The following is a 15,599-nucleotide window of genomic DNA, read 5'->3' on the forward strand; positions in this document are numbered from 1 at the left end:
CCTGAAACCTGTGTGCCTACAGGGGATGTATCTGTAGTGACGGAATGACAGTACAGGGGAGGTACAGAGCCCACAGGCAATTGTGCAATTTCTGCCCTGCACAGAGGTGCCAAGTGGAGAGGTCTCTGGGGGCTAGAATTGCAGGCTCTGCATCAGCAGAGCCGGGACCCTCGGGCGGGGGGGGGGGTTTCTAATCCACGCAGAGGTGCTCTAAAGACTAGCCAGGGTAAAACGAGACTTGGGACAGAGGGTGGTGATGCTAGATGTCCTTTCTCAGCCCTCTTGACTGCCCAGGACTTCTGCCCTCAACCACCCTTTTCTCCCCATCCTGCCCCAGGACAGCCACAGCCTGTCGCCACCTCAAAGCAAAGAGCCTGTGCTTTCCCCAAAGTGGGTGAGCAGTGAAAGATTATTCTGTTCTAGGCAGTTGAGAAAGAATTTATTGTTCCACTTAATTAACTTAAATCGCTGTTGTGCAGAGAGGAAAAAATGGGAAGGAAGATCTCCCGCCTACATTTCAGGGAGTGGGGCACACCTGGGTGCTCCCACCTTCAGGTCTTCTCCCTGCAGCCCTGGGCTCAGGAGACACCCTGCCCCCTTCCCTGCTACTTCACTCCTCTGCTCACACAACGAGGCCCCACAGCAGAGCTGAAACCTGCTTCACCCACCCTAAGGGCAGTGAGGACCTGAGACACCCCAGCTCTGGAGTTCACACATTCCCCTCCAAGGGTCCCAGATATGCTGTCCCATTGGTTATAAGCTCCCTGAGGGCAGGGTCTGTGTTTGGCTAATTCTGTACCCTTAGTGGGGCCTGGTACAGAGTGGGCCCCCATACATGTTTGTTGAATGAATAAATGAATGACTGACAGAGTGAATGAATGGATGGGTTTTCATTTTCTGTCCCCTCTCACCATGGGGTCGCACCTGGACATTTTGATGGGTTCACGTTTTCCTGCATCTCTTCCCCCTGCCCACCAGGAGCTCTCTTTTGCCCTTGGTCTTCCTTCTTGCATTGATCTCCACCTTGGACTCCAGGAGGCTGTGCTGAAGGAAAAAGTGTTTTTGGGGTGGAAAGTGCAGGGCTGTGCTCCTGTTCCGAATCTGACAAACTTGCTCTGTGACCATGGACAAGTCTCCTTCCCTTGCCCCCCCCCCCGCCTCAGTTTCCTCACCTGTGAAATGAGGAGGGTAGCGTTCCCTACACTCCTTTCCAGGTCTGAATATGTTCTGACTCCAGGTTTTACAGGAGAGTAGAAATTCAGACCTTTAACTTTGAGACCAGAGAGATCCACACTGGAATCTTTTATTTGCCCCCTCCTACCAATGCGACCTTGGGTAAATCACTTAACATCCCTGAGCCTCAGTTTCCCCATCTGTAAATGGCGCTAATAGGAATGAAGTATTTATATTCTAAAACTTTTGGAGAGATTCAACAATATGGTGCGTTTCACACAGCACAGGTCCAAACACACGGTAAGCTGTTAACCAATGGTAGTGATTAGTATTACTCGACTATGTATGTATAAGTTGCTTCCTTCCTGACTCGGCCTGTCTCTCCAGAAGCGCCCCCTGACTGGTTTGCCTCTCCACCCAGGGTGTGCACACCCACTTTCCACCACCACTCCATTCCCAGGAGCCAGCAGACACCTGCGAAAGTAAAGTTTGCATCACTGTCACTGATGCAGATTTGCTGAGAGCGGGGAAGGGAGGTGGGGGGCGGGCAGTGCCCTGGAGCACCGCTGACCTCCCATCCTGGTCTAGCCTCCTTTTCTGCTGCTCACACATTCTTCCTCTCTTCCTCTTGATATGATTCGCTCTCAATTCACTCATTAACATTTTCTCATAGCTCGTGCCTTCTCGGCCTCCCGGTGTCCCTCCTACACATCTTCCTCTCTCTCCTGGTCTTAAGCTCTCCGCCGGTCTCAGTCTTCCCTAGCCTCCATTTTTTCTTCCTCCTCCCCTTCCTTTCCCTTCCCTTGCTTTCTTTTTCCTTCCTCCCTTCTTCCCTCCCTCTCTTCTTCCTTCCTTCCTTTCTTCTTCTAAATTCCAGCTTTGACTGAAGACTTGCACAGGGCCAGACCCTGTGATTTTTCTCATTTAATCCTTCTCAACCCCAAGAAGTGGAGCCTTTACTATCTACCCACCATACAGATGCTCCGATCCTGGGGCTGTACCCCTGGGCAGGTCAGCCTGTTTCCCTGCCTGTCCGGCCTCCCTTCTTAGGCCCCACCACTGCATGGATCCTCCAAAGGAGGAGGGACAGGTTACTTTGCCTCTTGACCTCTAGCTCCGGGCCACAGCCTGGATCCCCGAAAGCTGGCAGTGGGAACTGGGGGGTAGACACCAGTGGGGCCCTGTCAGTTGGGGGCTCAGGAAGGGTGGAGTTTGGTTCTCGCAAGGGAATGGAGCCCGACCGGGGCTCTGATCCAGCCCCTGACCCTGGGAACTGCTCAGCCATGAGCTGTGAGCTTCTCCCAGACACTGGGAACCGGTCCCTGAGGGGGTAGGAGAGGCATCTGCTACTCGGAGAGACAGAGCCGAGGTTGGGGACAGCACGGAGACGCCAGCCACGCAGGTGCCACTATCAGCTGTGCTCTCGCTCAGTCAGCTCTCTGACAAGTGTAAAGTGAGGGAGATTTCAGTGTCAGCAGCAAAGTGACGTCCTTTAAGAAGCTGCGTTTTAAAAGGGATGTGAAGAGGGTCGGGGGGGGGGGTAGAGTGAAACGATCTGACGGCTGGAAATTAATTTCTGTTAGAAAACTGCGAAAGGTTTTGAGGCTGCTTTTCCTGGACAAGTGACTGCCTTCCAAGGCCATGAGGGTGCTTTAGAGGGGGCTGCTGGACCACCCAACCCCAGCGAGCAGGGAGGTTCAGGGCAGAGACTAGGAATAGCTGTCTAATCAACCATAAGCGGGGCAATGGCCCTGCCTGTTTCTTTGTCTGTGAAAGAAGTGAATTAGCCACAATCAGAAGTTTCAGACAATGCCTGGCAGCCTAGAGACACAAATTCTGTTTCTCAGGCTTCACCTCAGAGAGCTGGGCTCGGCAGGCCTGAGGGGAAACTTGGGAGCCTCTCCGTTTTTTGAATGTTCTCCAAGTGATTCTGAAGGGTCACCAGAATTGAGGGGAACTGCACTAGCCCAGTAGTTCTCAAGTGGGGGCAATTTTGTCCCCCACGGGACACGAGGCACCATCTGGAGACAGTTTTGGTTGCCACAGCTAGGAGGAGCTACTGGCATTTTGTGGCTAGAGACCCGGGACACTCAGATGCAACCTCAGATGCACGGGCAGCCCCACAGCAAGGAACTACCTGGTCCCAAATGTCAACGGCGCTGAGCAGCGGAAACCCTGGGGTGGAGGGTTTTGCAGCTCCTTCCGAGCTCTGAAAACGCTCACTTGCCTGCCCATCATGGGAGCTGGGAGTGTGGAAGGAAGATGGTGATGGGAAGGAGAATGCTGGAAAGAATGAGAGGACACGAGGGAGGAGCCTGCAGGACAGGAAGAGGCCCTGATCTCACCCTGTGGCCTTGGACCCGGCATTCTCCCACCTCCTAGCCTCAGCCCAAAGGCAGGAGACTGCTGGGAATGACCCCTCCTGGCCAGGTGGGGAGATGGGAGGTCCTTCCCCTCACTGCTGTCCTGGAGCCCCCAGGCCTCCTCCTGGAGGGTGTGCACAGGAGATGCAGACGAAGCAGGAAGGTGGCCACCTGTGGGTACAGCCAACGCTGGGGATCAAGCAGCATAGGGAGGGCACGTACGCAGCCTTTTCCTGGAGCCGTGAACCAGGGCTTGCCCGGTGTGCCCCCTGGGCCAGCTCCTCGGAGGCAGAAGGCAGAGCCGACCCTGGAGAAGTCGTGCTCCCTCATCTTGGGTGAGTCCAGGGACGAGGGCTAGAACCAGCGTGGGGCTGAGTCCCGTGAGCCTTGGGATGAGCCCACCACAGGGGAAGGGCTTCCCGTGTCTCACCAGAGCTCTGTGACTGTCATGTGTCTCCCCAACCCCTGCCCCGACCTCGGTGGGTGATAATGTGCGGGTTGATGCGTGAGAACGAAGCGGGGGAAGGGGCCCACCCAGAATAAACCGAAGGTTTCCACCCTCCTGGACAGGGGTTCTTCCTGCTTCCGGCAGCCCAGCCCAGCTGCTACAGCACCGAGTCTTACAGCAGGAGGCGCCCAGGTACAGGGCTGGCCGGCAGCCAGACTCCCTTGAAAAGTGAACCAGAGACTCTGGGCTATGAATCCTGGCCCCAAAGGAGGGGTTTAGATCGGCGCTGCTGAAAGGGTGGTGGGGACTGTGCGGGACTGCAGACTGTTCATTACTGAGAGTGAGCATCTGGAAACGCCGATACGAAGTTGTCTTGGCTGTGATCTCACTGAACAGGGTCTAGACCACTTCAGATGTTGTCCAGCGCTCCAGAAGAGTCACGGGATGCAGGCTGCATGGTCGTCATGCACAACAGGACCACATGGACTGGAAAGACCCACGTGGGCCTTCCCTACAGCTAGTGTGAGAAGCCCTGCTTTGGCTGGAGGAGAGCACACGATGGCCGGCTCATCAGGGAAGGCCCCATGGAGGAAGAGGGTCTTGAGTACTAGTTGGGCTCAGTGGCAAGGGGAGGAGTCGGGGGGATGGGGGACAGAGTGGAGGCTGGGGGAGGGACCTCACCAGGGAAAGCAGCAGGTCCCACTCATTGAGCTTCAGGGGGGACAGGCCCCTCAGCACACAGGCATTTCCTCCTTTATTCTCCATCATGGTCCAGAGGAAGACCAAGCCCAGAGAGGTTGTGTGACTTGCCCAAGGTCACCCAGCCAGGAAGTGGCGGAGCCGGCCCCAATCCCAGGCCTCCTGCTTCCTCGGCTCTAGGCACAGTTCTCCTCCCCCAGGGATGCTCTGCTTCTCAGGGATGTACATGTGCCACTGCATGGGCCCGGAGTTTCACAGCCTGGCAGTGATGTTCACTGTGAGGTCACTGGGGCCCAGCAATCTGGAGAGAAAGACACCAAAGTCTGTCCCACACCCACCCTTAGGGAGCTAGAGGGTAGGGATGCAGACTGAGAGACAAGATCCCACGGAGGGAGCCAAGAATGGGCTCATTCCTGGGGCTTCCCTGGTGGCGCAGTGGTTGAGAGTCCGCCTGCCGATGCAGGGGACGCGGGTTCGTGCCCCGGTCCGGGAAGATCCCACATGCCGCGGAGCGGCTGGACCCATGAGCCATGGCCGCTGAGCCTGCACGGCCGGAGCCTGTGCTCCGCAACGGGAGAGGCCACAACAGTGAGAGGCCCGCGTACCGCAAAAAAACAAACAAACAAACAAACAAAAAAAGAATGGGCTCATTCCCTTCCCCCAGCGTCCTCTGCCCACCTCTGCCTTGTCTGGCTATTCCTGCCTTGTAACCAGCAGAACCGGGACAGCGGCGGGGAGGGAGGCCCAGGCTGCCACCAAGCCTCCTCCCCAGCCCCTGCCTGGGGACTAAAGTGCCCTGGACCTGCTCTCTGGGGACCCCAGGTTCTGAGAAAGTTCTTGCATCTCTGTCCTCAGCCCAGCTCCAAACCTGCTTCTGGCAATGTCTCCTACCAGCCCTGCCCGAACCCCTCATGAAGCAAAATGCTGCCCTTGTTTTTTTGGGGTTTGTGTTTTTTGTTTTTTGCGGTACGCGGGCCTCTCACTGCTGTGGCCTCTCCCGTTGCGGAGCAACAGGCTCCGGACGCGCAGGCTCAGCGGCCATGGCTCACGGGCCCAGCCGCTCCGCGTCATGTGGGATCTTCCCAGACCGGGGCACAAACCCGCGTCCCCTGCAACAGCGGGCGGACTCTCAACCACTGCGCCACCAGGGAAGCCCTGCCCTTGCTTTTACGTGTGGACAAATGCCTCCAATGCTACGGGAACCAGGGATGGAACGTGGGGCAGGGCTGGAATCGCTAAATGTTACTAAATGGCGCCAACAGCGTAGCACTCGATAAGCCATTGCGTCATAAATCCACTTGCAGAGCCGGGGGGAATCTATCTGTCTAGCTTGTCATTTCCATGTCTCCTGTCGCCATAGCACCTCCACACACACAGATAAATGTTCAGCGGGGAAATGCCTTCCATCAAATTCAGCATCTATCGTGTGCCTTCAGAGCTTGGAGTACTGGGTTAGGCGCTCGGGACACAGTCTTGTTTTTGCTTTCATTTTTAAGGGAATCCTCCTGACCCGGCAGAGCTCAGAATCTATGGTGGGACAAGGGCTTGGGTTAGGTGAGAGTGACCAGAGGTCCATGCGGGGTCTGGCTGGTAAATGTTTTGAGCATCCTGTAGGGGGACAGACCAAAGAGCTGCAGGGTCCCCTGTTGTTGGAGAGCCCAGGCTCCACCGTGAGCCAGAGGGTCACATGATGGGGAGGAGGGCAAGCAAAGGAACGACCAGGGAGAGATGGACTTAGACTGGAGGGCTTCCTGGAGGAGAGGGTAGTGGTGGGTCAGGGAGAATTTGGTGGGCCTATTAGACAGGATTGATGTAGAGAGACTGGGGGGACAGAAGCCCTAGAAGGAGGAATACTACGGCCAAAGGCAGGCGGCGGGCAGAAATGAGTATTCTGTGGAGGTAGGAAGGAGGGCTGGGGCAGAGGGCCAGAAGAGCCGATGGAGAGATGCGGGGAACATCTGGTTTTTTCACCCCTAGAGTAGGAGAGAAAAACTCCATGGGGTCGCGTGTGTGGGCGTGGGCACAGAGGCCGCTCGGTGAAGAGCCAGAGAAGCTGGGCGAAGTGGAGGGAAAGGGCAGGAGGAGGCGGACAGGCAGCGGCTCAGACCAAGCCCAGGACACAGGCCTCCCTCCAAGGCCCAGCCTCTCGGGCTCCCAGCCAGGCATGTGCGGCCTGGGGCGTGGTCACGGAGGCTGTCCAACCTGCCATCCACCCCCACTACTGACCCCAGGGCCCCGGGGGCCCAGCTGCTACTCTGGGAGTCAATCCTCCAGCCCTGGCCCGGGCAGGAGGGCGCTGCCCACCTGTCTCATCGGTCTAACTGTGCAGCAGCCTCTGAGTAGGTAGCAGTTGGGGGGATGCTATTAGAAACACTGCAGATGACTCCCTGAGGATCCCAGCGTGTGTGCGTGTGTGTGTGTAAGAAAGAAAGAGACAGACTGCACACTGGGGGCCAGGTAGATCCTCAAAGGCAACAGGCTTTGTTCCTTCTGACTGGGTTCGGAGAGCCCAGACCTGGGGTCACTGGAGGGTGTGGGGTTGGGGGGAGCTCCTTCCCGTGGGCAGGCATCCGCAGCCTCCACAAGGCACGCCTCAGAGCATCCCTGCTCTCTGGGGCTCTGCTGACCCTGATGGCTGAGGAAGGCTCCTGGCAACAGATTAGGGAGAGTGGGGGGAATTCTTGTAAGAAATGGAGAGGGGGAATGGGACTTCCCTGGTGGCGCGGTGGTTAAGAATCCACCTGCCAATGCAGGGGACACGGGTTCGAGCCCTGGTCTGGGAAGATCCCACATGCCGCGGAGAAACTAAGCCCGTGTGCCACAACTACTGAGCCTGCGCTCTAGAGCCCGTGAGCCACACATACTGAGTCCATGTGCTGCAACTACTGAAGCTCGTGCGCCTAGAGCCCGTGCTCCGCAACAAGAGAAGCCACTGCGATGAGAAGCCCGCGCACCACAACGGAGGGTAGCCCCCTCTCGCCGCAACTAGAGAAAGCAGCAACCAAGACCCAACGCAGACAAAAAAACAAAGAAAGAAAGAAACTCTTAAAAAAAAAAAAAAAAGAAATGGAGCGGGGCGTTTCCAGTAAAGGCCATCTCTGGCCTCAGTACCAGAGGCACACGTTCACTTAGCTGCTAAAGGGAAAGTACTAAACAAGAACAGCCAAAAAAGACACGCAGGTCTTTCTCTTGCTATCACATCTTTCTCCCTCCCTTCCACCCTCCTCCCTTCACTTTCCTCCAGGCCCTTCTGTCCTCATCTCTCTCTCTCATGCCAACTTTAGCCAGTGGTCTCCGTCTCTGCATCACCTTTGGTTTCTTTCTGTCTTTCTGCATGTCCATATTTTATATAATAATAAAATCATCTAGCCTGAGCAGGCCCATGGGCACCTAGCTGGGCCTTTGCTTCTGACTGTGGGGTCGGGGCCCTCAGTGCAGGGGGGCCTTCTGCCCCTTAGACAGCCCGGGGCTTTCCCTCGACCCTTCCCCAGGGTAGCCAAAGCCCTCCTGGGCCTGGTTTCCGTCTCCAGCCTACACAGCCCAGCCCCTCATCCCTGGCCGTCCCTCCCTAACCCACCCAGCTCTGTCTGCACAGTGGCGGGGCTGCTCCAGGAACAGCTGGTATCTCTGGAAATCACGGAGCCCTTCACACATCCTGCCAAGGAGGCTGGGGAGACACGGATGAAAGCAGGGGAAACCCTGCTGTAAATGGAAATGTCGCAGCCATCGCTTGCCCTAGCCCATCACCCTGGGCAGCCTCCCCTCCAGCTCTACGGCTCCATGCTCCTGCCAGGGGTACCGAGCAATACACTGTCCCAAAGGCCTGACCTCCCAGCGCTGAAAGGTTCAACTAAGTCTCCCACTGTGCCTCCGGGTAGCCTCACTACCTCTTAAAACTCGCTATGGGTGGGCTCCAAATTGCAGTGGGTCAGCCTAGAACAAACCCCCGTCTCCCTGCTTCTTCAGGCACAGAAGCAGCTGGACCAGTCTGGCCAGTTTCTGTCCTGGGCTTTGACCTAGGCATCCTGGCTCCCGGCCAGATTGGCTGGAGGATGGGAACAGATTGACAGGTGAAGGGGGGGCAGGTGTGCACCCCACAAACCTCATCTCTAAGCACCTCACTGGGGCTGCTCCCTGGGGACCAGCGGGGCCAGGGGAGGGACTGTGATATTGCTTGAGTTTATAGGGAAGAAAGAGCACCCACAAACACCTTCATCTGTCCCTGAAATGGATTCATGCCTCCTGGGTGGAGAGTTGCCAAAAAACACATTCGGCTAAAGCACTGAGTCGGGGGTTCTGTGTACATGGGAACCATCTCCCAGAACTGCATCTAAACACACCCATTTCACAGAAAAGGAAGTGCATGTCCGTATTCCCCAAATCTTCCTCCTTCCCTTCCTCCCCTCCTGCCTTCTAGCTTCTCAGTTTTGTTGAAGTTGACACCAATTACTCTGAAAAGAAATGGTTAATAATCTGTTGCTTAATGGAATCTAGTTAGTTGTTTTAAAATAATTGTTTGCGTCAGTGACTTAATCATTTTGTATTATCCTCCTTACATGTCTATACTTTTTTTTTTTTTTTTTTGCGGTACGCGGGCCTCTCACTGTTGTGGCCTCTCCCGTTGCGGAGCACAGGCTCCGGACACGCAGGCTCAGTGGACATGGGCCCAGCCGCTCCGCGGCATGTGGGATCTTCCCGGACCAGGGCACGAACCCGCATCCCGTGCATCAGCAGGTGGACTCTCAACCACTGTGCCACCAGGGAAGCCCTACTTTTTTTTTTTAAAGATTTAATTTTATTTATTTTTGGCTGCATTGGGTCTTCGTTGCTGCGTGCCTGCTTTCTCTAGTTGTATGTGGTAAGCAGGGGCTACTCTTTGTTGTGGTGCACAGGCTTCTCTTGTTGCGGAGCACGGGCTCTAGGCGTGCGGGTTTCAGTAGTTGTGGCATGCGGGCTCAGTAGTTGTGGCTTGCGGGCTCTAGAGCGTAGGCTCGGTAGTTGTGGTGCATGGGCTTAGTCGCTCCGTGGCATGTGGGAACTTCCCGGACCAGGGATCGAACCTGTGTCCCCTGCATTGGAAGGTGCCTTCTTATCCACTGCGCCACCAGGGAAGTCCCCATGTCTCTACTTCTAATGCCAAATGTTTTCACATGTCAGAGATGTTCAGAGGGCCAACAGCAGGCACCTCTGTCCTTTGCCCTTTGAGCTTGGCTGATGGCAGGCGGCCCCATCCCTTCTCCCCAGGGTCTAAGAAAAGGACCCTGGGGCAGGAGGAGATTCTACATTGCTAAGTACTCCTTCCTCCACCTCCCTTTCCCTCACCCCTCCTCCTTTTGCTGTTCTTCCTCGAATTGATAAAATTCAGTAAAGATTTATTAAGTGACTACTATTGTTAATAGTTATTAAGCACTTACTGTGTGCCGGACAATGTGCAGTTGTGCTTAATTTCACACCTGACATCTCATGAAGTCATTATGATTATCCCATAAAGTAGATACTATTTTTCCTCTTTTTTTTTAAACAGATGAAGAAACCGAGGTTCCAAGTGATAACCTAGCTTCATAGCAGAGTCAGGTTTCAAGCTCACATCTGCTTCACCTGATGTTCCCACCCACACAAGAAGATGCTGATTGCCACGTTGGGTGAAGTGAGGGCTGGCTGGCCGAGAGCGACAAGTCGGAAGACAAGCATTTAAAAAGGACTTGATGATGTTACTTTCAAGGGACTCTGCTGACAGGCGCCCCCGAGGATCTAAGTAGACAGGAGTCATTTGTAATTAACAAATTCATTCATTGAATATAAAACTGCAGCTAAGACTTGGCCTTAGCTCCAAAATGGGCTCACTCTTCCTTCTGTTGATGCCATGAATGGTTAGGTAGAGTCAGAGCTGGGAGAGATCACCCCACCCTCTCCTTTCACAGAGGAGGAAACAAGAAAGGCCCCAGGTCACCTGCTGACAGCCTGCCCTCCTCCAGACCAGACAAGGCCCCACCCTCAATGGATTCTCCAAATCACCAGGTGCTACATTGGCTCTTTGTTGCTTTCTTTTCTTTTCTTTTTAACATAACCATAGTGGGCCTAAGGGGGGCAGTTCCAGTCTTTTCTGCATCAGAGGTGGCTTTTCTGCCAGGATGGTTTTGGCATCTCTCAGTCTGTTTGGACAGGACACCTGCACCTCCTGGGAACAGCAACGGGTCCACTCTGATCATGCAATACTAAACTGAAGGAAGCAGCGATGGTAACACCAGCCAGCCAGCCAACTAACATTTGTGAAACGCTTATTACGTGCAGTTGATTATTAGGCCCAGTTCTATGACGGGTGAAAGATGCAAAAACGCTACCTGTTGAACGTCCAAGAGCTTTTCCTGTAGTTGTTTTTTCCTGCATTATCTCATTTTCTCTGAAGAGCAGGCACCTTGCAACTTTTTCTGAAAGCAAACTCTGTGCCAGGTGCTGTTCCAGGCACTTTGTGTGTATATTAACTCATTTCACCCTTACCTCAACCTTTCGAGTTAGGTATTGCCTCCATTTCATAGCTGGGAACACTCAAGCTCAGAGATGGTACTTGGGTCCGAGTTTTGAGGTCCTGCAGCTGGGAAGGGGCAGAGCTGGGAATTGAATCTGCTGCACCCCACTCTTCTCATATGAGGTCGTGGCCCTAAGGAGTGTTTCTGGAAACAGATCTTGCACAGAGACGTGAAAGGTAAAAGACAATCTAGTCAAATACCCCTGTTTACGGAGAAACGGTAGCTCGGAGAGGGAGGGTAACCTACCTGAAGTCACACAGCTAATTAGAGGCATAGCTGTGACTGATGTCAGGTTTGCCAACTCCCAGGTTGATGGTCTTTCCAACCCAATAGCTTCTAAAATGATCAGCCCTATACCTAACCCCTTCCGTCTAGGTCACATCATGTCCAGGGCTCAGGCCCATGGGCTTGTAAGCACCACGGGCACTTGGGGTGTTGCCAAGGGCACCTTCGACCCTCCAAACTCCTTTTTCTGTGCAGCTGAACACCACTGATGCTCTCCGAGGATGCAAATGTTAGAGAGGGTGAGAAATGGATTTTCCACTTGAGCTTGTCCTCAGCGGCCCTTGGTCAGTGTCCTGCTTTTCCACAAATCTATGCCCTCCTTAAGAACTGGACGGACCCAAGTCATGCCCCTCCCCAGAGCTGGACATATCAAATCCTGACGGCTTGGCCTGGCTGTCAGTACCCCTCTCCTACTTTGCCCCTGGGCTGTGGCCATGCCAATAGTCCCCACACCCCATGGCTCACTTGTTTGCCCTTGTTTTCCCTCCTGCCCATGCTCCTCTCAGAACCCGGCTCCATATTATTTGTCAAAGAAGCAATTTGGAAATGGCCCAAATGGGCACAGATATAGACGTGGCAGAAGAGCATCCCCTCACAGGGAATATGCAGATGTTGACGATCTCCTTCTGGAGGCTCCGGAATAACATGGGACAGACTTGGGTTGTGACAGTAAGTGAGGGGGCCCAGTGGCCACAGCTGTGCCCAAACATGCACTTGAAAAAAAGGCCTGCAGGGATTTTTTTTTTTTTTTTTTTGAGGTACGCAGGCCTCTCACTGTTGTGGCCTCTCCCGTGGCAAAACACAGGCTCCGGACGCGCAGGCTCAGCGGCCATGGCTCACGGGCCCAGCCGCTCCGCGGCATGTGGGATCCTCCCAGACCGGGGCACGAACCCGTGTCCCCTGCATCGGCAGGCGGACTCTCAACCACTGCGCCACCAGGGAAGCCCAGGGATTATTTTTTAAATGGCAACAATAGCTGTGTTAGGAGGGTGAGACTGTAATAATTTCCCCCTCTGGTTTTCAAACTTTGTGTAATACTGCTAGATTGCTTTTATGACAAAAGCAATAAAACCAGCTCTCTCTTCGCAGAACTCACTTTCCTTTAGTCGCCCACCAGGACTTGCCTTCTCCACTCTTCACACTCAGCCAAACCCACCACTCTGAGCCACACTTGGGTCTCCCCGCGAGGAGCTGTGGCTGGTGGGTAGGTGACTCGGAGGTGGTCGGTCCCTGGCCCTCCCGTGGGGGCAGAGACAATATTTCACCTGTCTCCTTGGCATCCACGCACACTCACACGCACATCATTTCTCCCTCACTGACATATGCAACCACCCTCCCATGCACACACACATTCTCACTCATACACATTCACACACACTCTCCCCCAGTTCTCTGTAACCAGTACAGTGTGAGGCCCGTGGTAAGGGCCCCAGAGTGGATCCTTGCCAACCCTGGCTGAGTTGTTGAGGACAGCACCGGATTTTGGATGAACCCCACCTAGATTCAGACTTTGATACCAACAAAACCGCCTGCGCTCTCTCTCATCTGGCAGAAGTCTAGGGTGAGATTTTAGTGGCTTCAAAGATTTTCTGATAAAAGCTACCAAAGCAAAGCCTTCGAGCCACAGTACCTGACTCTGAATTCTGGCTCCACCACTCACTGGCTGGATCAGTGAGGAACAAGTTCCTTAGCCTCTCTGTGCCTCAGTAATAATTCCTACTTCCCAGGACGGTTATGAGGACTAAATGACTTAATATTTGCAAGGCAGGTAGAACACTACCCAACAAGCTGTATATGCCACGTGAATAAAGGAAAAAGCAACCATTTAATTGAAACCGCATTGGCTGCGCATTCATTCACTGCCTCTCACTCATTCAGTATGCGTTTACTGAGCACCTACTGAGTTCATTACGCCAGACAGAAAGGGCACACATCTCACCACCTAGCAGGAAACACACACACACAGCAACAGAAAAACAACACAACTGTTTTTCCTTTTAGACGAGCATCATAATTCTAAGCAGAAACTTGCACATGATTCTAAGAAAGGCCAGAGAAAGAACATTTACCTATTACCACGTAAACTCAAAAACAAAAACAAAAACCTACAGTTCAATCCTTTGAGTCCATTTAAAACGCTGAATTTGGTCTAACTGATTTGTGAATTTAGACCCAGGTTTGCTACACTCTAGCCTTTTGGAAAATATACCCGCTCAGTGCCATCTAGTCAAGTTCTCTGGATGTCTCTCCTCCTCTCTCCCTCCCCGGGTCTCCTTCATCACCCAGAAAATAATCTCTGGGTTCACCCCCAGTCCTCAGTTTAGGAGTGGGGGAGGGGCTATGGGTTCAACCAGACCAACCCTTAGTCATTTTTAAAAACCAACTTATATATATTCGGGAGAGGGAGGGAGAGAATGGAGAAAGCCTCGGTAACTAGTAATGTCTCAACTGATGAGCCGGCAGCTGTTGCATTTTTAAATCTTGGTGGTTTAACTCAAACCACTTTGTGTGCTGATATACGTATAGTTGGTTTAATAACTGATGGAAAAATGAAATTCAGTCAATCCGCACCCCTCCCCCCAATCCATTCAGTTCTTTTGAAGTTAATAGCTTGTAAAAGTGCTGAATCCAGTCAAGCTGGTGTCTGTGCTCTGGCGGTCCCCACTGACCCTGCGGAGGGTCAGGCAAGAGCCGCGCTGGCGTCCCCCGCGGCGGCGCCGAGGCCCACCCACCCCTCCCTCCGCTGCCGCCTCCTTGCCTACACCCCGCAAGCCGAACCGCTTTGGGAATCGCCCGGCACCAGGAAGTGGCAGCTGTCACTAGCGGCGGGCCCGGGTGTCGACGCCCCAGCCCTTCCCCGGGCCCCGGGGCAGACCCCGCCGCCCCAGAACTTCAGCGGACAGACTGTGGACGTGCGGTCTGACGACTTTCCTTAACTCCGGACGCAGGAATCGCGTCGCCAGAGCCCGGGCAGGAGCGAGCAGGCGCGGGGACCGACCCGCTAGTGCAAAGGCTCGGAGAGCCAGCGTCGTGCTCCTGCGGGCGAGCCGGCGGCGGCGGAGGAACGGTAACTACCGCCGGATGCTCGGTCTGCACCCCGGAGATTGCGATATTGATTCAGGGCTCGCAGGCACCGGGGACATTTATCTCCCCAGACTTGCAGGGGCAGGAAGGAGCTCCCAGGAACAGGGCGGAGGCGTGCGGAGTGGGGGACCTGATGAGACGGTGCTGGGGCGGATGGGGAACCCCTCTGCCGGGCCTCCTGTCTCGGGACCCCAGTCTACCCGGGAGGGTGGGAGGGGGAACCCTGCGTCGGTTCCCACAGCCTAGAGCGATTCCCCTCACTGAGCTGGTTACCCGGGGGGGGCTGACACCCCCCCACCCCACGCCCACCTCCCGGCAGCTTCGCCACAAAGATTTCTTTTTTCGCCAGTGTCGTCCCCCTCCTCCCCCCGCCCAATGCCGGCTCCAAAGGTCCAGAGGCAGGGAGTTGGGCTGCTCCTCAAACCCCGGCCGACCCCGGACCTGGGCACAGTTCTGCTCAGTGACATCTAGTCATCCGCATCACACCCATAGCCCACCTAGCTCTGCGCGCCCGGAGCTGCGGGCCCGCAGTGCTCGAGGGCTGACCGGCTCGCTCTTACCTTGACGAGCCGGAGCTGCAGGCGCCGTCCCATCCTCGGGCTCGCTCGGTCACCGTCCTGGATGCCTGGGTCCCTCGGACATCCCAGAGGGGCCGGCCGGCGGGTGAGGGCTCGGGCTGCGTGGGTGGGCGGCCAGCCTCCTGTGTCGCCGCGGGTGGCTGAGGCGCCCGGCTCCGCGCTCCCCGGCCCGCCGGGCTCTCGCTCTCCCCTTCCCGGGCGAGTCCGGCCGCCGCTTTCTGACTCAGCCCGGCCCGCAGCTGCCTCTCCCCCGCCGGGAGCCCGTCTAGCCCCCGCCGCCTCCCCCGCGGTCCGCGCCGCTAGTCGCCTCGGCTCCCCGCCCCTTCGCCTGGGCGTCCCCTCCCCTCCGCTCCTCTCCCCTCCCCTCCGGTCCCTCCTCCGCGCCTCGCCCCTCTGCTCCCTCCCTCGCCCCGCCTCCTCTGCCCCCTGTCCTTCCCGGAGC

At 55.4% G+C, this 15,599-nt stretch overlaps 1 protein-coding gene across 1 annotated transcript in view; it reads right to left on the bottom strand.

Annotated features, from left to right (window-relative positions):
* CRHR1 (corticotropin releasing hormone receptor 1) overlaps window positions 1-15,243 on the bottom strand; it is a 50,541-nt gene extending 35,298 nt beyond the window's left edge. The window contains exon 1 of the mRNA XM_082678280.1: window positions 15,140-15,243. Within this exon, the coding sequence (XP_082534406.1) occupies window positions 15,140-15,172 (33 nt within the window). The 5' untranslated portion in view covers window positions 15,173-15,243. The remainder of the gene's footprint in view (window positions 1-15,139) is intronic.
* Between the last annotated feature and the right edge of the window lie 356 nt (window positions 15,244-15,599).

This window comes from Grampus griseus (genome assembly GCF_964374135.1).
Source record: "Grampus griseus genome assembly, chromosome: 20".
Lineage (NCBI taxonomy): Eukaryota > Metazoa > Chordata > Mammalia > Artiodactyla > Delphinidae > Grampus > Grampus griseus.